The sequence below is a fragment of the Triturus cristatus genome, chromosome 6 (genome assembly GCF_964204655.1).
Source record: "Triturus cristatus chromosome 6, aTriCri1.1, whole genome shotgun sequence".
In the NCBI taxonomy this organism is placed as follows: Eukaryota; Metazoa; Chordata; class Amphibia; order Caudata; family Salamandridae; genus Triturus; species Triturus cristatus.
This window is the reverse complement of record NC_140589.1, coordinates 215,697,373-215,720,288: the sequence shown is the minus strand read 5'-3', so window position 1 is coordinate 215,720,288 and position 22,916 is coordinate 215,697,373. Positions and strand designations below refer to the sequence as shown.

General features: G+C 46.6%; 1 protein-coding gene across 6 annotated transcripts in view; it reads left to right on the top strand.

Annotated features, from left to right (window-relative positions):
* LOC146816667 (adhesion G protein-coupled receptor F5-like) overlaps positions 1-22,916 on the top strand; it is a 531,046-nt gene that overhangs the window by 339,806 nt on the left and 168,324 nt on the right. For all 6 annotated transcript variants that reach the window (XR_014962931.1, XM_085610566.1, XM_085610564.1 and 3 more), the window contains exon 12: positions 16,345-16,469. Coding sequence is in view for 5 of the 6 variants with exons in the window: in XM_085610566.1 (XP_085466692.1) it covers positions 16,345-16,469 (125 nt within the window). In the remaining variant the exon portion in view is untranslated. The remainder of the gene's footprint in view (positions 1-16,344; positions 16,470-22,916) is intronic.

Here is a 22,916-nt window from a genome sequence, read left to right as displayed (position 1 = left end):
GCACTCAATGTGTGCATACGGTGTTATGGTGGATGCTCTGTTTGGAACGTTACGAGATGGGATAATAGCTGCGCTGGACTCAACTTCACGGGGCACAATGACCGAGGCCTTGACTGGGGATCATGCTGCATTTTTGTTATGCTTTTTTAACATTAGATGTATCTGCTTGGCCGAGTTGTTTGCTGGGCGTGGGTCGGGCAAAGTGCCTATGATAGAACCAAAGGCATTCGGCGGGCTAGTAGGACTCCCAAACGAAGCGGAAGGGCATGGTGAACCAGAGCAGGCTATATCATGGCATTCGGTCAGAATAGTTTCAGCCCTTTCCATTGTCTCATGGCAGACCACACTAGGCAGCCTCCTGTTTTACGATACTGGGCCCTGGGCTTTTTCTTTACCCATCACTTATATTGTGAGTTGTAGCTCTTAGTGTCACCAAGGGCATTAAAGGCGCTAAGTCAGAGTCCAGATGAAGCACCCCCCACCGCAAGAGTTCCAAAGAGATACTGTCGGGTCTCTGTTCAAAAATATGCAAATGACACAAAAAGAATAAAAAAATAAATAAATAAACACACGCCCAAAGGTGCAATCCATATAGGGGGAATGCCAGAAGAAATTTGTAGTAGTCACTTACAGTTTTGGCTACAGTGCTTAAACGGCCAAGGGGGGTGGCCCGCCCCACCTCTTCCTGTCGCTGATGGGTGCAGATGGGCCCGCCCTTCCCCAGGCTTTGCCCGGGCATGGCCTGGGCATGCCTGTGCTGCAGGAGCCCCTAGAAGCCTTTATGCGCCTCCAGGCGTGTGTACGATGTGTTGACGGCTCCTGCCGCAAAGACTACTGGGGGTTTGAGTCCCCAGGAGCAGTGGAAAAGTGCTGAGTGCAGTTGAGGGCCCCCGCGCTGCAGAAGCCCGCAGCAGCCTTTATGCGTCTCCAGGCGCGAGTCCGACGCGTCCGCAGCCCCTGCCGCAAGACTACTGGGGGTTGGAGTCCCCTGGAGCAGCAGAAAAGTGCTGAGTGCAGTTGAGGGTTCCCGCACTGCGGATGCCCTTAGCAGCCTTTATGCGCCTCCAGGTGCAAGTCCGACGCATTGGCAGCCCCTGCCGTGAAGACTACTGGGGGTTGGAGTCCCCAGGAGCACTTGAAGTGTGCAAGTGCAATTGAGGGCTCCTGACCTGCGGGAGCCCTTAGCAGCCTTTATGCACCTCCAGACCCGAATCCAACGCATTGGTGGCCCATGCTGAGAAGACTACTGGGGGTTGGAGTCCCACGGGAGCAGCAGAAAAATGCTGAATGCAGTTGAGGGCTTAGACGATCAGTATCCCCCTTGCCCTTCTGCAGATCAGGAGTTACTATCGCTCTATATAATAATGGGATAATTCTAATTCAGTCTTCGAATAACAAACTAGCAATATTGGACGAGATCTTCACTTTCATCAAAAGGGTTGTGAACAATAAGAATTCAAACATGAACAAAAGACCCCCTAGCTACTCTGACTTTGCTCCTGCTGCCCTTTTTACACCCATTTTTACACCAGCATCACCCAGCCTATTCCGTATCGCTAGCCCATGATCCTCCTTCTCTCCTGCCATCCCTACCTTAGGTTCAATACATCATGCATGTTCTGAGACTCACCTTTTGATTGGCTGATCCAGTCTACATGCATCTGATGCCCTTACAACAGTAAGCATTGAATCCCCTGTGTTTTTCTGCCTACCTGTCCCTCAGCTGTTCCGGCTCAACTTGTGCTCACCGAGTTTCCCTGGTGGGATTGAGGTCCCAGGGATTGTTTTGCTTGTGACCCTGCCAAAGGACTACTACACCCAGGGTGCACAGCGCTCCATCCCGCTGCTGCCAACGAGGGGGAGGCGCTGAAGTCAACACGTGCATTTAAGCGCTGCCTCTACCCCGCGGTGCGGGTGTGTTTTTCTGCATACCTGTCCCTCGGCTGTTCCAGCGCAAAATTTGTGCTCACAGAGTTTCCCTGGTGGGCTTGAGGTCCCAGGGATTGTTTTGCTCGTGACCCTGCCAAAGGACTACTACGCCCAGGGTGCACAGTGCTCCCTCCTGCTGCTGCCAACGAGGGGAGGCGCTGAAGTCAACACACGCATTTAAGCACTGCCTCTACCCCACGGCGTGGGATGCGCGTAGGACATATCCCGTCTGAGGCCGTCTGAGGCTGGCCTGGGCTACGTACATCAGACTTCAATTGCATGGTACTGTCTAGTCTCCTTGCTTCGCTGCCATGCCAACTGTGGGGGCTGGTCCATTGAGCAAACGTAAGGCGAGGGTGGGAGGAGGGGTGGTGGGAACCCTTGATGCCTTTTTGTCCAGGGCAGAATCTGCGCTGGTTCATCAGATTCAACTAACTGAGCGCAGGTTATCATTAGAGGCTCAAATGCCCTCAACTAACAGTAACTTGGCTCCCCTCACCGTACTAACACAGATTCACCCTCAGCTATACCTACCTCGACCTCATGTCAGCATACACCGGGTTTTATTGCCCCATCATCATCCACTCCAACTAGCCCAGAATCTCTTTCTGGCTCAACAATGGTCATAACAAGGGGCAAGAAAGCATTTCAGGTTGAAAGTAGGGAACCACCCACGAAGAAAAGGAAAGCCCGGGGTCCATCGAAGGCCATCCCATAACCACAAGGGGGAGTCAAACGGAAGGTAGCCCCAAGGGGGTGTGGTGGGTGCTATCAATCCACTTTGACAACAACTATTGATAGCCTTCCCGGCCGTGTCGTTGACAATCAACCCAAATTTAATGAGGAAATATTCTATTCACGGATAGTGCAGGGAATTTCAAATCTAATTGACCCCTTGCTGCAAAAACTGAGCCTGATAGAAGATAGACTCAAAAAACTGGAGCAGGGTATATCCAACAGCTCCTTGAGCAACTTCAACGCTCAGACAGGAGGTGGGGGATATTGTATCACAGACGGGTGGGGTGGGTTTGCATATTAGAGGTCCTGATAACCACTGTACCCATTTCCACCGAGTTAGCCCCCGAAGATAGTCATCATGCCTCCCTGCCACGGGGTGGCATTAGCCTACCGAGCTTGCAGCAGGTCTTAAGAATAACTGGCACACGCTGTCCTCAACAACATCTTGTAGGTGCTCGGCGTGATCCCAAGTTTTTACATCTACCCCCGGAAGCCACTCCCTACACTGTAGTCCTAGGTAATGTTCCTGAGTTAGTACCGCAGGCACAGGAGGATTGGCTAACCCTGAGAAACAAGGCATTACATCTGTTGAGTTCCAGGACAGGGATGAAAAATCAAATGTTCTCTGAATTTAAAATGGTCCGCAGAGTACCATGGGTAGGGAAGACCCAAAAGTCCCTCAGGGGTGATTGCGTGGTTTTAAGTTTTAGGTCTCCTGGTCTGGTCCAGCATATTTTGGAGAGGGCGGGGGGACATTGTTGCCAGGGATGATATTTCTGTTCTCCCCCCTGGGTTTTATCGACCCACAAATAATATTAGATGTGCTGAATGGAGAGGAACTCCCCAAATACTTGACCAATTTAACTATTCTGTCCCCTAAGCAATTGTTTTGATGCTCTTTCGTCATTTAGAAGACATTGATTGACTTGAATCTCATGATTGTTCCATTTCATCTGGGACAGGCATGCACAGGGGTTACACAGGCTCTGGCAATTGTCCACCAATATGTGATCAACCTGTTTCTCTTAAAAACTGGGATATTCCAACAAAGCAGGATGCAAAAGGTAATAACCCTGGCTGTCTCGGGGGGTGACAATGTAACCAAGGTAGATTTGTGCATGGAGGAGAGGCTGGTAGGCTTGGCTAATGCTTTCCCAGAAGTATCTATTCCATTAGATTACTCTCATGGCTTGGATACCCAAGGGGTTGCGATTGCACCTCCTCCCCATCCATCTTCTACAAGCTTACTCCAATGGCTTCCAAAGTCGATTATGACAGTGGGTTCCTGGAACATTGCAGGGCTCCTGCCCAAAACCGCATCAAGCGATTGGGCAGTTTTTATTGAACAGTATGACTTCTGGGCTTTCCAGGAGACTTGTCTATTGATCAGGTTCACCACCCTGGTTTTTTAAATTTCTCCAAACCTGCCCAAAGGGGATGGAAAGGTGGGTGAGACAGCAAATGGGTTACAGCGTAGAGGTGGTTCCCATCGACAGTCCGGATGTTATGGCCTTACGGCTCCGGACCGCCCAGGCACGAGACATCTTGATGATTAATATTTATGCTAGAGGGCTGCCGGATGGGAGGTGCTCCAAGACAGTTGCTCTCCTTGATAGTTTCTTGGATAGCCAGAAGGGTGGGTGCAACTTGGTAATTGCGGGTGATTTCAACTGCACCTTCGAACCCTTTGGTCTAGAAGATGGTAATTTAAGTATCAATGAGGATTCACAGTGGAATATTCTGTCCCCAGATTTGAGCCCAATTAAAAAATGGACAGAAGCTGCTTTGCAACTTAAAGGGCTGTGTTTGGAAAGGGGGCTGCGAGCAGTAAACGGGAGGTCCCAATCGGACCGGAAGGGCGCGCACACTTTTAATAACGGTATGAGAAGTAGTCGTATAGACTTTATCCTCCTCAATGTGAAATTTTGGCCTTCCCTTCAGAACATGTTGGTACAGGACCGTACAGAAAGCGATCATGAACCGCTAATCTTGTCAATTTAGGCCATGGGTTTATTAAACATTTCCAATCAGGTCGCTGAGAATACACCGCCAGAAGTGCTGCTCTCAAACGACACAAGGAGAGTTAGATGGACCAGGCTTATTGGAAGTGAAGGGGACCTGGGCAAGATGAAGGCTATGGTTGCCCACTCGATATCTTGTCTCCACAGTTGTGATTCTCAGGAGGATATTAACTTCATTGCCCCCCAGATCCATAGTGACTTGTTTTTAAATTTAAAAACATTTATCAAGTCCAATCAAAGGAAGGAGACGTCGGGGATAACAGCTACCTGGTATATTAAAACTTGCAGAGAGGCATATCGATTATTAACAAGGGCCATTAGATCTAAAAATATGGGAGAGGTTAAAATTGCCAGGGCTAGGTATAAAGCAACTCAATTAAAAGCCAAAAAGGAATGGGATGACGACCATTGGCTTGACCTGCTTACAGCCAGCCACGAGAAAGATCTGGTTAAATTCTGGCAGCTAGTCAAGTGGGGGAGTGGGGGAACACCACAAACACCTATTAATTATGTTCCTCCAGAGCTTTGGGCCTCCTGTTACAAGGCCCAGTTCTCCGCCACCAATAACAACTTGGTACATTTCCAAATTCCCACCCCAATACCTACCCTATTATTTAACAATTCCGAGGTCAAGTCAGTCCTCTCTTTGATCCCGAGAGGAAGGGCCCCGTGCCTCGATTGTGTACCAGCTGACCTGTTTGTCTATGACGAGTACAATTGGGTTATCTACATCACTTATCTTGCCAATGCCATAGCCAGTGGCTCATGTATCCCTGACACCTGGTTTGGTCATAATCCCAATATATAAAAAGGGGGACTGTGTACTACCTGGCAACTATAGGCCGATCAGCCTTATAGATTCCATTAAAAAAATAGGTGCGAGGTTGATATTGTGCAGAATCCAGTTGTGGATAGAGGAGTCTGAGATTCTATCACCACTGCAGGCAGGCTTCCGTCCCCATACCAGCACTATAGACCAGGTACTCATGTTTGTGATGATCTACTGGCGGGTAGTTATTATAGGAGGGGGTACACTATATGCGGTTTTCATTGATTTCAAGTCAGCTTTTGATATAGTTCCTCGTAATATAATGTGGAGAGCCTTCCTGGATGTGGGGATGCCATTGGAGTTACTAGCAGTGTTAGTCAAACTGCATGACTCCAACTACACACAGGTTCGTTGGGGCACACATGGTGAAGTAACAGAAAGATTCCCAGTTTTAAAGGGTGTGCACCAAGGATGTGTCCTCACACCCACCCTGTATTCCTCGTTTATTGACAGGGTCGTCCAGTACTATTCCACATGCCCCACTGGTGCCCCCACCTTGGGGGGTTAGAAGATACACCTACACATGTTCCTATCCAAGACCCAAACGGGGCTAAAGGCTGCCCTGTCCTGGTCCGAGGAGTTTTGCCGCGACCATGAGTTGGTGGTCAACGTGGATAAGACTAAGTTCATGGTTCTTCACAAGTATAAAGCCATTAACGGTAAAGTGTACATGAACAATGTTCTTTTAGAACAGACCGAAGTGTTCACACATCTGGAGATAGCCTTAAGTAGGAAATTAAATTGGAAGCCCCATATTGATTTGCTAGCTTTAAAACATGCTCAGCTGGCTGGGCCTCTTATAAAAGAGCACAGGCTTTCATTTACTAAGCCAATAGCGCCTGCCCGTAAGATATATAATGCTAAAGTCGCCACTGCAATCCTATACGTCGCACAACATTGGGGCCATGAGGACATAACCCCCCCCCCCCCACGGTTATTGCACAAAATACATTCGTTAGTGCACTAACGGGTTTGCCGCAATCCTCTCCATTGTTGCCCTTATTTTTGGACCTGGGTTGCTTTTGTATTGAGGATTTGGCTCGATTTAGGCCTATAGCTTTTTGGAGAGGGCTCTGTGTCACCCCTGAGCTTTCCGTCTACTCCCAACGTTCTCCTGGAGTTTAGGGGTGTAGGCTGCCTAGGTAAGATTAATTGGCTTCAGTACATAAAAAATACATTGACTGAAATGGGGATTTATACTTTGTGGGAGAATCCTGAAGCAAACCCATTTCCGTCAAAAAAGGAGTTCAAGGCAGCTTACTGGGACATGGTCAAGCTGAAGCGTTTTTCCTCTTTTCCAAGGCCCACTTTCTCCAGGAATTTCTTGATGATCAAACAAGAGCTTGAGTTCGAACCATATTGGGATTTTATTTTAAGACCGTTTGATAGGAAGTTATAGCATCAGTTTAGAGTAGGCTCCCTCCCAACTAAAGTTTTTACAAGTAGATGGTACCCACCTACGACAGGAATGTGCCCTTTGTGTTCAGCTCAGACTGAATCAATAGCTCACATCTTATTTGTATGCCCGGCCTATAAGTTACCCAGATCGAAATGGCTCAAGCCCACTTGTATTAGTCTGGGTACAAGATATGCTATGGAGGCGTTAAGAATCCTGCAGACATGTACCCAGGAATCCATTGTTGTTGCTATGGCAAGATTTCTGAGCTGGGCCTGGGCCGTTCGGGCTAACAAACTAAGGGAACTTTAAACTTGCATCAACCTTATTTCATACCATTTTCATGGAATTTGTGGTAGGTCGATTTTGTCCCCCTGCCGAGTCTTGGTGTAGAGTCTAGTGACCTCTCCAAAGATCTGGGCAGCTCTATGTTAAAATCAATGTTATAGGTGTCTTGGCATTACAACACCGCTCTGTCTACAAACTATTGTTGGGTTGATATTTTTCATATTACATTATCTAAAATCTATGGATTTTACAGTGTATAAGAGCATGATAGATTTGATGTATTAATATATAAATTTATGCACTTATTATTGTGATCCCCTTGCAATAATGTCAGTTCCGTATCTGATTTGAGTTTTTTTTTTAAATGACTGTAATGTCTTCTATGATTTTTTTAATCGAAATAAAGACTTGATGAACTGACTGAAATGAATCCCTCATTGCAGGACCTATTTCCTCCTCCATGACCTCACCCCCATCTTCTGAACTCTCCCTAGCGGATCCTTCCTGCACTCCCACATCTCTCCCCTGTGCCCAGATGTCAACTATATCTGAATACATATCCCCTAACAGGATGATCCACAACCCTCTTGGGTTGTGGATCATCCTGTTAGGGGATATGTCCCCCCTCCAACCTTCCAGCTATTTCTGCCACCAAACAGAGTCCCTCAGCAAGACCGTCCTGACCTACAAATACTCCCTTCCTCTACTCTTGGCTTCCCTCTCAACCTGGCCTCACCTCCAACCCATGACCACCTGCCTTCACGCCTCTTTGGAATCTCGCCTAGACGAGATTTCTCTTAACCTGCTCCATTTCAAGGATGAAATACAAAGACTTACATCCATCACTACAGATTTGTTGCTCAATCAAAGGCCTAAAAGATTACTGAGGAATCTGATTGTTCCCAAACCATCTTATTGCTTGCCCACAACCATCACACTCCTCATTTTAGTTGGAAAACCACACCTGTCCCCAATTTCTGCTCTTGATTTTCTATCAGACAGTCACATACATGCCAGCCTCCTTTATTACAACCCCACTAAAGATACCAACAAGGTCTGTCTGTGACAAATCCAAACAATTCTGGTAATCCTTACAAAGAACCTAGTTACAACCCTAGAGGGGTAGACAATGTCAATCTCTAGCGTATCAACGTCACCTGTGCTGTCACTGTCTACTCCAATACCCACCTGAAATGCATGCTCATCAATTGCGGATCGGGTGTCATGCGCCTGAGATATGTGACCTCATCTTCACCCATGAGTTCGATCTTGCATTCCTTATAGAAACCTGGTTAAATGATTTGTCTGCTCCTATAATAAACTTACTAGTGTTCCCTAGTCACAGCATCTTTAGACTAGATAGAGCTAACAGACCGGGTTGGAAAATAGCCTGCATTTACCGTAACACCCTTTCTGTGAATCAGTCAGACCGCTGCTCTTACCATTGGAAAATATATTTGCATCAATATTGCTAGCAACATTAGATTCATTTGCAAACTTCAGGTGATCTATCACTCGCCTGGAGACCGCTATCTTTCATTGAACAAGTCATGGAAGTCATCTCAACCAATGCTGATCATCAAGCTACCCAGATCTTCCTTGGAAACTTCAACCTTCTCTGGAAAGACCAGAATGAAAGTGCAGTGACCACCTTTAAATCCTTTCTATCAGACCTCGAATTGCCCCAAATTTGTGGAAGCCCCACTCACAAGACAGAGACCTTAGACTTAACCATTGCAAAAACAGATATCATCACTCTAGAGTCTATTGTCCCTTGTGACCGGACCGACCATTACCGTATCACCTTCCTCATCAATGCGGTTGTGATCCCTAAAAGAGCTTAACTAAAGAAACCAAACAATGGAAAAGAAGTTTGCGGAACATAAACCTTAATGACTTATCTGCCCTCAGTAACAATGCCCTGAGGTAGACATGGTAGATATTCACAACCTTACAGAGCACTACAATATTTCCATCTTGAGCATCCATGACTCAATCGCCCCACTACAACTAAAAATATATCCACCAAAGTTTCTAAACCTTGGTTCAACGACAACCTTAGTACTGAAAGAAGCAATTTGACATTAGATGAGAGTCTGGAGATAGTCACCATCCATGGAGCACCTGAAACGTTAAGGTCAGCGAGGAACACTTACAAAAAAAGAATCAGAAGTTCGAAAGCTAACTTCTTTAGAAACAAGCTAGACCAAGCTAGAAATTGACCTAAAATGGTTTTTGAAATTGTCAAGCAACAATCCTACAACCAATCTAACGCTCTCGGTACTGGGTCCAACAAGCTCTTCATGGGGAAAACGGAAACTATTGGAAATTAGCTGCAGTCCATCTACACACCATTCCTCATCCCTGACAAACTGTTGATCCTGTTGGTCGCCCTGGGCATTCCCCCCAAAACAATGACTCCTGGCACACATTCACTCCCCACAATGAAGGTGACATTCACAACAGGCTGCTTACAGCATTGAAATCTTCTAAAGACTTCATGGACCCCTTACCTTTGAATATCTTTAAGGAGCTCAAATTGTCTATCCTCGCTTTATGTACCAAGATTGTAAATGTCTCGCTCCACCAAGCTGCCTAAAAGAAGGGCAGATAACCCCCATCCTAAAAGAAAAACTACTGCAGAACAATTTCTGCCCAATCTCTAACATTCCCACTCTGGCCAAGCTTCTTGAAAACTACCCTCCAGTACACACCTCTCATTATAGACTCTGCAAGATCTCCAGGAATTACACTAGACAAACACCTGTATATGCAGGATCACATCAGTACTGCCACCAAAGGAGCAAGTTATCAGATGGGCATCCTAAGGAAATTAAAACCTTAAGCCTTCTCAGGGGGCAGTTCTTGTAAAACAAGTCAGTTATTGCTGCATCTATTGCAAAGATGGCTAATGCCTTGCTGTGGACTGTTTCAATTTAGTTATTCATACAGCAATATGAATGTCTGGGGGTTAGTTGACAGTAATTTTCAGTTCAGTAACACATACTGTCCTCATCAGCTACAGGCAGCATAGCAGGCATGATGTTTACCCACACACCTGGTATTCTTTCTCTCTCCAGGCCCTGCATACAGTGTCCTCTTCAGTTGTATTGTGTTACAGGGTTCTGTAACAAGCCGCACAGATGCATGTGATAGTGTCCGTATCCAGCAGATTGGACAATACGGGGACACATCTCTGTTCTTTTGCTGGGTTTTGAATGATCAGGATGGCTGCAGTTATTCCCTGTGGACCAGACTTCACTACACTTCCACCCCAGCTGGGGGAGAGCATTCAGGTGACGTCAGAACCTCAATGGATGGGACACCAATTCTGTCTTGTTCAGCTTCACCTTAAATTATTATACGAGCTGTTCATTAGGCCGAGGACCCCTCCATTACAAGCATAGGGCACAGTAGGGTCCCAATGCTGGAGCAAAGTTAAAAGCAGCCATCCTTGGTGTGGCCAAGCCCTGCCATCCTCATGACTCTTGCTTGTAAAAGGCTCTGTGGCAGAAGCATTGAGATTTCAAAAGAGCACATTACTGCACAGGAAAGCAATGCCATGCGGCAGATGGCAGTCCATATGAGACAGTCAATTCAGGGGCTAAATCAAGTATGCTGCAGAATTTCGACTGAGTTGAGACCTCAAAACCCATGAAGTACGCATCGGGGAAGCTCAAGAAAATAATTGTTAGATCAGTCAAGATGAGGAATTATGATAGATTACTCCACAATCTAGAGGAAAGAGGGAGAGACCGAATTTTACACAGAAAATTAAATTGATGAATGAAAAACATTGCAGGCTTTTAGGAAGTGCGGTAAAATTCCGCTGTGGCATAGACATACACTAATATAGAATAATCCTGAAATCACAGAACAATTTTCAAAAGCAGGATTCCAGTACAGGATTAAGAGCAACTGATAAGTGGAGGAGAGTTGGGTAAGAGAGGTAGGTAAGGAGAAATGAGTGGCGATCGCATGTGTAGACATTAGCATGAGTTGTTTTCTTCAATTAATGCAAGCTGTAATTGTTTTTTGTTGTTGTTGGTTTTGATGTAAAAATATTCACATACCCCTTTGTATATGAATTTGATTGGACTTCTAAGTGATTCCATAAGGCTTACCACCAACGGAGTGATAGATGCTCCTGTGTCAATCATCTGAAGGAACTTGGGAACATATGTTTTACGAATTCCCTACATGTTATGGTATGTTAGAGAAATTTGATATAGAGCAAATGAATCACACCCGAAGGAGTATCTCGGCACTCAGTTCAGTAATGGGTAAAAGAAAAAATTCAATTCTATTCAGGTAGTATTTGTATAGCGCAGCTAATCATTCCAGGGGTTATCCAAACTCTGTGCTGCAGGTATCAATTAAAGAGCCAGGTCTTGAGTCCCGTCCTGAAGTGGTTCAGCAAAGGTGAGGTTCATAGGAGGAGGGGGAGGGTGTTCCTGGCTTTGGCAGCGAAGTGGTAAAAGGAGTGTCCTCTGGCGCAGCGGCATCAGATACGTAGTGTCTGAGCAAGGGCGAGGTGTGCGGAGCAGAGGTTTCTGGTCGGCCGGTAAAAGATCAGGTGATGGTTCATGTAGTCTGATCCTTTGTTGTGGCTTCGTAGGCGTGGGTCGGGAGCTTGAAGTGGCATCTCTTCTAGACGGGGAGCCAGTGGAGGTCTTATAGGTGCTGAGTGATGTGTGTCCTTTTGGGCAGGTTGAAAATCAGTCGGGCTGCTGCATTCTGGAAAGTATGTAGTCTTTGCATGAGTTTGGTGGTGTTGCCGTCATAGTGTGTTGCCGTAGGCGAGCCAGCTGGTGATGAGGGCCTGTGTTACAGTTTTCCTTGCAATGATGGGAAGCTATCTGAAGAGTTTGCGTAGCATGTGGATCATGTGGAATCAGGCCGAGGCAACGGCATTGACCTGACGTTTAATGGTGAGTTTACTGCCCAGTATGATGCTGAGGTTGCGGGCGTGGTCTTTCGTAGTGGGGGTAGGTCTGAGCTCCGCTTGCCACCAGGTGTTGTTCCAAAGGGCGGCGTGTCTACAAAAGATCAGAACATCCACTTTGTCCGTGTCGAGTTTGAGGCTTTTTTCTTTCAATCCATGTGGATATGTTCTTCATACAGTTGTGGAAGTTGTTCTTTGTTAGGGTCAGTGTGGGGTTTGCTGAAAATGAGAGTATGAGTGGGGTGACGTCAGTGTAGATGTTGTGCAATCTGACGATGTCTGCTAGTGGTGCCAAGTAAATGTTGAAAAGGTTGGGGCTGAGGGAAGAGCATTGGGTTACTCACAGATGGAGTGCTTAGGTAGCAAAGTGAAGGGAGGTAGGCAGACTCTCTGGGTGCATTCCATGAAGAAGGATGCCGTCCATCAGATTGTCTGTGATTCCACTCTAACATTGTCGGTTGTTGAGTGTGTGGTGGGACACTGAGTTGTGAGCTGCAAAAACTCAGAATACCTACGTCTTTAAGAAGTTTTTTAAAGCTGTTAAAATTAGAGCAAGACTGGTTGTGAAAAGGAAGTGTGTTCCAGTGATGCCTTTTTAGGATGGGAGTCCCAACCTAACTCGGAAGGCCACCAATCATCACACCCAGAGGCCTAGTCCTTGCCTAACAGTAGAATCTCTTTCTTATCTCTGTTCAGCTGTAACAAATCTGTTTTTAGCATTTTCTAGATTGTGTCTCATAGAGATGATTAATTGTATGTCGTCCGCATATGAGATGACTTCAAAACCACATGATTTTACAATGTGGGCAATGGGAGCTAAATAGATGTTTGAGAGCTTAGGGCTTCAGCGTAGGTCTCAAGGTGCAACCCCCTTACCCAAAGACATTGTGCGAGATTTGAATGACTAAAGAGACCCTGTCTGGGTCTGGTTATCAAGACAGTCTTTGAGTCAACCCAAGCTTTCCTGCAGATACCAATCTCAGAAAGTCTCTGGACCAGGATAGAATTAGAGACTGTATCGAATGTGGCGGACAGATAAAGTAACACCAGCATTGCTGGGCAGATAGTGTTAAGAGAGAGTTTAATGAAGTCCAGTACAGCCACAAGTGCTGTTTCCATGCTGTAAAAAGCCCTGAAGCTCGACTGGATAGGGTCCAGTAGTAAATAGACTTTCAGATAAAAGGAAGTGGTTTGTTTACTAGGGCCTCTAAAGTTTTGCTAGAGTATGGGAGGTTCAAGCTAGGACTATAGTTGATGAGCTCATTGGGGCCGGCAGTCGATTTTTTTCAGAATTGGCCTGACTTGTGCTGCTTTATATTCGGATGGCACAGTGGCGGAGCTAAGAGAATACAATGAAGTAATGACAAGAAGAAGAAGAGTAGCTAAAATCACCATGCTGTACGGGGGAGAGATCAGAGGGGAGCCTGATTTAATTTTACTCATTGTATCAGAAACTTGCTCTACAGTGATAGCTTCAAACTCCTGAAGTAAAGCGGGAGGGATGATGGCGGGAGTGATGATGGATGTGCCGCTATCAGCGATGTAGAATTAGGAAGTTTCAATAGATTTTCAAGATTCTCCCCTCAATGATTTGTGAGAGTCGCACAAAGACTGAAAGACAGAAATAGCCAAGGAAGTAGCAGAAGATTTAGGGAATTATTTGAGTACTCTAAACTGTTTTGGGCAGAATTTCTAGATTTGTCAATCTTATTTATGATGTAGAATCTATGCGCTTCTTTAATTTTTCTACGGTAGGTCCCTAATGCAGGCTTGAATGCAATTTTGTCACAGATAGATTTAGTAGCGCACCATCTTCTCTCAGGTCTTTTACTGACCATTTTCTCCAATTTAAGTTCCTCAGAGTACCAAGGAGAATGGAGTCTAACCGGAGTTGAACATCCCTGTTTGAGGGTGGCAACTACATCTTGGGACTGAGAGAATTAGTTCTGAAAGTCTGCGAGAGCAATGTTGATATTGTATGTATTATTAGTGTGTGTGGGGGGGGAGGAGTTGAAGACTAGGAGGAGAAGGAGACCTGCTTCCACGGCCTGGTCACTCTACTACCTTCTGTTTTTCTGTGCGGAATGCCCTCCTCTCATAGGGAATTGAAAACAAATCGAGTACTGTTCTGCCCAGACTAAAGGAAGAGAGGGGGAGCAATATGGAAGTTCGGGGAGTTAGTGAAAACGAGATCCAGAGTGTGACCCTGTTATGTGTTTGAGGCCTGAAACTTTCTGATGTGGCCTCAGTATCTCAAGAGCAGGAGTAGAGTTTCCTTATCAGTCAAGTTCAGCATGGCAGTTAAAATCCCCCACCAACAGGAATTTATGTGAAACAAGTACATGTGGCGCCAGTTGTTCAATTAACTTGTGACTGAAGTCTTTTCTAGGCCCATGGGGGTGGTAGACTAGAGCATCCTCCCATGAGTCATCAGAAGGGGTCTCCAGTTTGAAGGGAGCCCACCATCTCACCTTTAGCAGAGTCGCCAAAGGCAATAGCAACTCCACCCCCTATTTTAGACTCTGTCCACACTAATTACCCTGTAGTTAGCTGGGAATGCATGGGAGGACTGAAGAGTGGAGCCAGATTTGAGAAATAAATAAAATGTCTAGCTGGTCAGTGGGAATTAAGTCCCATAATGCAGTAGCGTGTTTAGGTATAGATCATGCATTACAACAGACGCCTTTAAGCCAGGTCTGGCTAAAGGTACAGTCGGGTGGGGGTCTATAGCATGAGTGAAGGAAGAATTTTCATCTGAGTCCTGCACTTATGCAAAATTTGAATTCTAAAAACACGAGAGGGCTCTCTTGGAGGGCATGTATAGCAGGCAAAGTCGCATTTCTCCCAGAAGGGAGAATCCTCCAACTCCAAGGAGAGTGGAGAGATACAGAGCAATTTGTTGGTGATGTGAGAGAGCTCTATCCCTAATATTTTTAAGCTCATTACCAGTAAAACAAAATCTGGGTGAGGGGCTTACATCTCTATGAAGAGGAGCAACATGTCTGGCGATGTTCGGTCGCGGACGGGCGCAGACTTTCTTGCATTTGGCTTTATTTTAGCAGCATTTGGTCAGGGAGAGTAGGAACCTAGAGTGGCCACAGGGGAACAAGATCAAACCATTTCAAATAGAAAGATAGCCTTGCTAGGCATTGACTTCATGATTGCAGGAGTACTACAAAGATGATACAGCGACATTACACTACCTTGGAACTTCAATAGCAAGAATGTTGAGTGCACACCATTGGCAAGATGAACGCCGTCCTACTGTGTAGACTTGAAAAAGAAAACGAATTATACATTGTTTCAGAAAGAACTGTTTATAGGCCACCTGATCTCTGATACAAAAGGGAACAAATGGGAATTGTTGGAGGAATAACATATTTTAGTGGAAAGGATATATTCACTCTTGGGAGATTTCATTGCGGTTTCTGCACTTCATATATTTTGTATTTATTTTTTACTGCTATATATATATATATATATATATATATATATATATATATATATATATATATATATATATATATATTGCACTGAGTATATACTTGTAAAAGTTTTGGTTCGGGTCAAACTATAATGAAAAACAGAAGGAACGGTGGGGTAGGATCAGCCTCCGCACAATGGCAGTATGTCAAATATTTATTGATGTAGTAAATAAGGATTTTTATTTGTAAAATGTATGAAACTTCATAGCCACATTTCATTTGTTTGCTGCACCAATAAAGTCAATTAATTAAAAGTGTATCCATTTCCTTCTCTCTGAGACTGGCCATAAATTGAAATAATGGTTGCTTTTATAGCTGCGTACTGTAAATATGATGCTTAATTTGTTAATTTCAAATACATTGAATTTTTGCATGTGTTTATCTTTTAATGTTATCTGTATAACATTTTGTTGAGAAAAACAACCTCCTGAAAGTGTTTCTTGGGGGTGGGCCGATTTCAACTATAAATGTATTGATCTTAACAAGCGCTGTGCAAATCAGATGAAAATGGAACAAAATATGCCGTAATAAATGTGCAACTTCCAGGTGGGTGAAGGAGCGGAGGTAATTTATGGAAGAAAATATGTTTATTATGCCGTAGATATAACAAGTGCAAGTTGGGGGGTTACATCTGCTAGAACAGAGTGAATCGTGCATGTCTGTGTCATACTTACCTGTGTATATTTTCTATTTATATTTGCTGATGGCAATAGGAGAGCCATGCAATAAAGCGGACGTTGGAAAGGGGACAGAAGGAGCAATCGCTGAAAAGCACGAAAGCCTCGGGACCGAGAACTGCTTCTCTGAAGCAATTCGCGATATTGTGGTTCAATTTGAGGTAAAAAAGGACTGGGTACATATATGTGACCGATGATAGTTTAATTTGAATGCTTACTGCTTTTAAATTCCAGCTGGATGAGGGGGATCATATTAGCTTTCTAAAGGCATGATGTGTTCAAGATAGACAAGTTGAAAAACCCGTGACAAGCAGTAAAAGTAAAAAGTAATTCGGACTTTGTCAGGTGCAATACATAACACCCAATTGTAAAGTGTCAGGGCCTTGGGACCCATACACATAAAGGAAGGACATAGACACAGTGACTCAATATCTGGAACTGGCCCAGGGCACCTGCACCCGGCCCCTTATATTGACAGGGTCCCATGTCCTGTGACACCTGTGATGGATGGGTGTGGAGTTCACGGTTGCCAGCCCTCAAGGAGTGACTGGTGAATACATACCGCAGAAACACTAGAACAGTGGCCAACCTTTATGAAAATTGGACAACAATACCAACCTGTGGAGGAGAACAAAATAACAAACAACAACTCCACTGAGTTCCTTCAAGTTGCTGGCAGAACAGGATACGTGGACAAGTGCAGCAAGGATCACCAGGCATCACGGCACGCCTCCACCGTTTTAACCAGACTGCACTGGGCAGGAATGGCAGTGTAGATGAACTCTGGATTTCTTGCTCACCAGTTCGAACTGCCACAGTTGTGCTGGGCACAGTTGGCCCTGTCTAATCTGGACTCAATGCATGGAAGTCTATATACAAGGCTTGTTGTGAGGGTGCAGTGGAGCATTAGTGGTCTGTGGATGATACATTTCCAAAAGCTGCCCTGGCTCCTTGGATAGCAAGCCTCCAAAGACTGATGACAACCTGGTTACTGTTGACGAGTCTTTCTCAGATGCTGCTCTGCTTCCAGCTGCCCGACGATGGAGCAATTTCTGACATCCTTCTCTCACCAGGATTCCCTTCTCACAGGAGTCCCGTGAGGTCTTCTTCACCAGGTTTTCACGGGACTGTGTAGACTACGTTGTGTTGCTATAATGTCAAACTATAGACCCATGAAGAAATCACTGCGAGTCCCACCTTCAAGTCACTCGCTCTGACTCGAGGGTAGTTGTTTCCAGATCGGGTTACACCTACCATCCAGACTCTGGTGCATCGGCATTGATGAGTAGTCTTCGGGGTAACCAGATTCCATCAGAAATCTTCGTGAGTCCTGGTACCTGCTGGGGAGCTGCTGCAGACGCATCTCTCATGCCAAGATTCCTCTCTCACGGGTAATCCCTGAGGCCCTTGCCCCTGGATCACCACGGTCTGGTGTGGATTGGTCAGATCCTCTTTTAGACCCCACGAACCAGGTCCGTCAGGACGGCCGACCAGGACCACAATCCAGTCTCGCGTTCGACCCCAAAGGTGGATGGTACAAATGGTCCAGTCTGCTCTCTTCTGCAGTCTTCAGGTTTCCTTGGAGTAACCGAAGACTTCTCTCTGGACATCCAGTCTCACATGGTGCCACAGATACTTCACTGACCTCTGGGTGTTACATAGGAACAGATCTTCACTCAAGATGTCTAAAACTCCCGAGATGTTCTTGCACTCAGTCATATTCTGTACTTTGCGGTGTGCCAGATATCTATTACACACCCTTTTCTTATTTCTTGAAATTCTTCACACTCTACTGCTGTGGCCTTGTGCCACACTTTTCTTCTCTTCTTACTCTGATTTAAACTGTGGCCTGATGCCACTTCTACACTTCATCTTCTTCCTCTTCACTATGCGATTTGGTCCTGTCTTGCCTTACTCTCTATTTTTTCTGACCAGGCCTCTCCATGTGACGTGCACTTCACATGGGTCTCCCTGGCCATGTCCTACCCTTAGGACTATGCCTTCTCATCCAGTGACCAGATCTCTTGTCATGATGTATTTCTCTTCATGATCTCTCACAGGTCTTCTTCTCCATTGACCTCTCACAGGTCTACTTCGTTGACCTCTCGCAGTTCTGTATCGCCGACCTCTCACAGGTCTTCTTCCTCGGCCTCTCACAGGTCTCCTCTTCACAGGCACTCCTTGCGCCTGTAGGCTACGCCAATGTGGCACACTCCTCTGCCTCCTCTCAGGCAGGCTTTGCTTGATCTGTTACACCCTGTGACAACATGGGCCCTCTTCCTCGCAGGGCTCTAACTCTCGGGCTCATGCCAGTACCGTCAGGTCCTCTGACATTGTCTTCGCACATCTTATCTCTTTTCTTTCCTTCTCGTAGGATCTCTTTCCTCCAAGTTTGGCACATTCTCGATCGGCCAGTGGCCTCTCCTCTCACAGGCTCTCTTTCAAGTGCACCTGGCATCACTACCTCAGCTGCCTTATGCTGGGCCGTCGCTGTCTTAGGTCCACTCACATTGCTGTCCTTTGTCTTCTTGGCAGCTTTCTCAGCTGAGCTTCTTAAAGCATCTCCCTCTACAGCCTACCAGGGCCGTGCTGCCCTATTAGCAGCCTGTTATCTTGGCCTACAACTTTCCGTCGATCCTGCCATCACGGTTTCTGCCTCTGTAGGTTGAGACACCATTCCGCTTGAAACCACCACCAGACATTGCAGTGCCACGTTACACTTCCCAGGCGCTATAGTCTTTTACTGTCATCCTCCTTTCAGCACTGAGGAGGCAGTCCCGTTGCACACTGATGCCGTGGGGAAAAACACTGCATTTGGGGCTGCCCATTCATTTCATGCCTGCACTGTCACTTGTCCCTCCAGACCGCAGCAGCCTCAAACCCCCTCTGACAGGCCACAGCCTCTGCCTGGCTGGGCTGCCGTCAGAGTCCTTTTATTTCCTGGTGGCAGTCACTCTTTATTCACAGCGGCCCCGCCTGCAACCTGGAACCTTTCTCCTGTGGGGAGAACAGCAGTGGCAGCAGGCTCATCTCGCAAGATGTCCTCCTTCAGCCCGCAGCTCTGCTCGCTCTAGTGACTCTAAGGACGGCAGAAGTGGTGCTCACGTGCTACGAAACCGCTCAATGCTGTATGCTCCTTCTCCTCCAAGGCAGCCGTCCCTACTGTCACTCCGACTAGTGGGGTATGGTGACTGGTCGCTTATGCATGTATCGGCGCCTTACCCACCAAGGCACAATTAAGTCAGCGTAGGATGAAGACCAGCCTCCAGGGACATTTACTGGGGAAACGGGATGCCTCACGGGGTGCACTTTTCTATTGTGGCACCAGCACTTCTCCTGGGGACATGACATGTGGCGCTACTGATGCTGGTGCGTGGCTCAGTTGTGATGCACCATGTCGGGAAGGTGCTCCTCTTCTTCCTTACTGGGACAGTCGGAGGGGCAGTTTGTGGAACCTGGACATGCACCGGCCCCTCCACACATTAAGGGGCCTGGGGGGCATTTTCTTGTCTCCGCTGTTCCTCACAAGGGTCTCGAGGGGGTCCGCTTCACTGTGGGCTTCTGTGACCGTCTCCTTTCCACATGTGAGCTCTTCACATAGCCCAGCCACAGCCTATTCACCCTCTCGGGCTAACATCATGCCCGACAAGACAGCGGTCCCTTCACTTGCTTCACGGCTACCTCACAGGGGTCATGACAGGACATTTCGTCTGGCTCTCCCACATACCTGGGGAGACACCACTTGGTGGTGTTCTGGCCCCAACTCACGGCAGGCAGCTGCTGTTGATTCACTCACTGGCGAGCACCATCAGTCCTGCCCACCGGGTGCAGTGTGCAGGCAGGGGGCCTTGTACTCGGGCACATTCTCCCCCTTTGCCCAACTGCATGTGGGCGTGCCCACTCATTGCCAATGTAAAATGTCGGGGCTCTGGGCCCCCATACACATAAAGGAAGGACAGAGACACAGTGACTTTGGATCTGGAACAGACCCAGTGCACGTGCAACAGGCCCCTTTGATTGACACCTGTGATGGATGGGTGTGGGGTGATGTCAGTAGCCTTCGACAAGGCAGCTTCTAAACCCAAGGAGATCTACCGGATAGCTAAATCCCTCCTGCAACTTCCCGAGACCCCTAAGGATCACAACAATACCCAGACCCACTGTGAGGAGATAGCGGAGTTCTTTCACCATAAAATAGAAGTCATCAACTCCTCTTTCTCTCACTCCGCCACCTCGCCCAGCGATACCGCCAACATAGGCCCCACGACAGTCCCACTCAATGCTCTCAATATCATTCCGTCACTAGACCTAATCAACCTAGAAAAGATTATGGGACAGGTCAAATCCGGATCGCCCACCGATCCAGCCCCCCCTAGGGTTCTCATCCCGATAACCAGTCAGATTTCACCTACCATCCAAGACCTGCTCAACTCCTCCCTCAATACTGGCATTGTCCCGCCTCTGTGGAAAAGAGCTATGGTCAAAGCTCTATTAAAGAAACCCAGCCTCGATCAAACCAATCCTTCTAACTATCGACCTATCTCCCTTCTACCCTGGCTCAGCAAACTTCTTGAGAAGCACGTCAATTCGGTTTTGACGGACTTCCTGGAATCTAACAACATACTGGACCCCACCCAGACGGGTTTTAGGCCTCGTCATGGAACGGAGACTGCCCTGATAGCAGTGACGGAGGAGGCAAGAAGGATCCTGGACGGTGGCGGGTCTGCGGCCATCGTCCTACTTGACCTAAGTGCCGCCTTCGACACTGTAGATCACTACATTCTACTCCGCCGCCTTGGCATGATAGGATCTCATCCAGGTGAGTGCTGTTCCTGAGATTCCTATCTCACAGACAGATCCTTCCAAGTATTTGAGAAGGATTTCACCTCCTCCAGTAAACCTCTTAATTGCGGAGTGCCTCAGGGCTCCTCCCTGAGTCCCACCCTTTTTAATGTTTATCTTAGCCCTCTAGCTGATGTCGTCCGCCCCTTCGGTGTGAAAATTGTCACCTATGCGGACGACACACAGCTAGTGGTTGCGCTGGACCCACCTCTCAACTCCCACCACAGCCTTCACAATTGCTGGGAAGCAGTTGCCGCTTGGATGTCAGGCTCCTGTTTAATAAAACTAAACGGGGATAAAACAGAGGTAATGTTCCTTGGAAATAAGATCATGAAATCCATTGATTCCATCTGGCCCCTCTGCTTAGGCAGCCCCCCACAACCCAAGGAACAAATCAAGAGTCTAGGCATCTGGCTGGACAAAACTCTTACATTCAACTACCAAGCAACCAAGCTTGCCGCCACCTGCTTCGGGCTAATGAGACTAGTTCGAAAAATCCTCCCTCTTCTCCCATTTCACTCAAGACGGATCATGGTCCAAGGACTAATTCTATCCCGTCTCGACTGCGGTAACGCCCTATACCTTGGGGCCCCACAGTCCACACTCAACAAACTTCAAATCATTCAAAACTGCGCGGCAAGAATCCTTCTCGGCATCCCTCGCCGAGTCTCAGTCAAAGCCAGATTGAAGGATCTCCACTGGCTCCCTGTGAGAGCTAGAATCGAATTCAAGAGCATGTGCATTGCACATCGCTCCTACTGGGGAACAGGCCCTTCCATCAATCACCTCTTGGTAAAAGCCTATCATCCCAATCGCCCCCTCAGATCCGCGACCTCCCACCTCACCTCATTACCACGCATCAGAAGAGCCAGATGTGGAGGCCGGTCGCTCTCCTACAATCTGGCCAAGATCTGGAACTCTCTCCCTCTCCCAATCAGATCAGAACTCAATCTACTCACTTTCCGAAAACTTCTTAAGACCTGGCTCTTTAATAAAACTTCTACCTAAATCTTCCCTCAGCTCCACTAAATCCAGCGTTCCGGCTCAACCTACTCTAGTCTGCAGCGCTGGGACGCCCCTGGGTAGCCATCGCGCTATATAAATTCTCTTTCCATTCCATTCCATTCCATTCCCTTAGGGAGTGGCTGGTGAATACATACATCAGAAACACTAGAACAGTGACCAGCCGGTCCCTGCACCGATTACATGTTTTTGGGCAATAAAGTCTGGATTTCGGTGTGTATACCACCAAAATCCATGTTTTCCATTAAATTCCGTACATTTTTCCCACCATAAATATTGGCAGGCTGGACCTGCCGATACTTGTAACAAAACTCATAACTGTCGTAACAGCAGTTACCACACATATCCGAACTAACTTGACCGCTTGTAATGAAGGCCTGACTGCAGTCCCTTTTTTACTGTTGGCTGTTTATCCACTTATCAGCCCCGCATGACCAGAGATCAGGAATTAGAATGGAAGGGTGGTAAAAACGTAGAAGTCAAAGTTGAGAGGTCTATGTGTGCTACACTCTGCAATGTCTTTCTCAGGATTCATAATAATGTTTTTATAGACTTGGAATCTTTATATTCAATAAGGTGGATACATTTATTTTAAAGATGTGTATGGCACACCTGTCAGCAGCCTCTGCTTTTTTGTAAACTAGTTATTTTTTATTGAATTTGAAAAAGGCAAAGAAATACAACTGCACACATAGAATCTGAATTATTTCCTTTTTAGAATATCTTAGTGTCTAAAGACAATT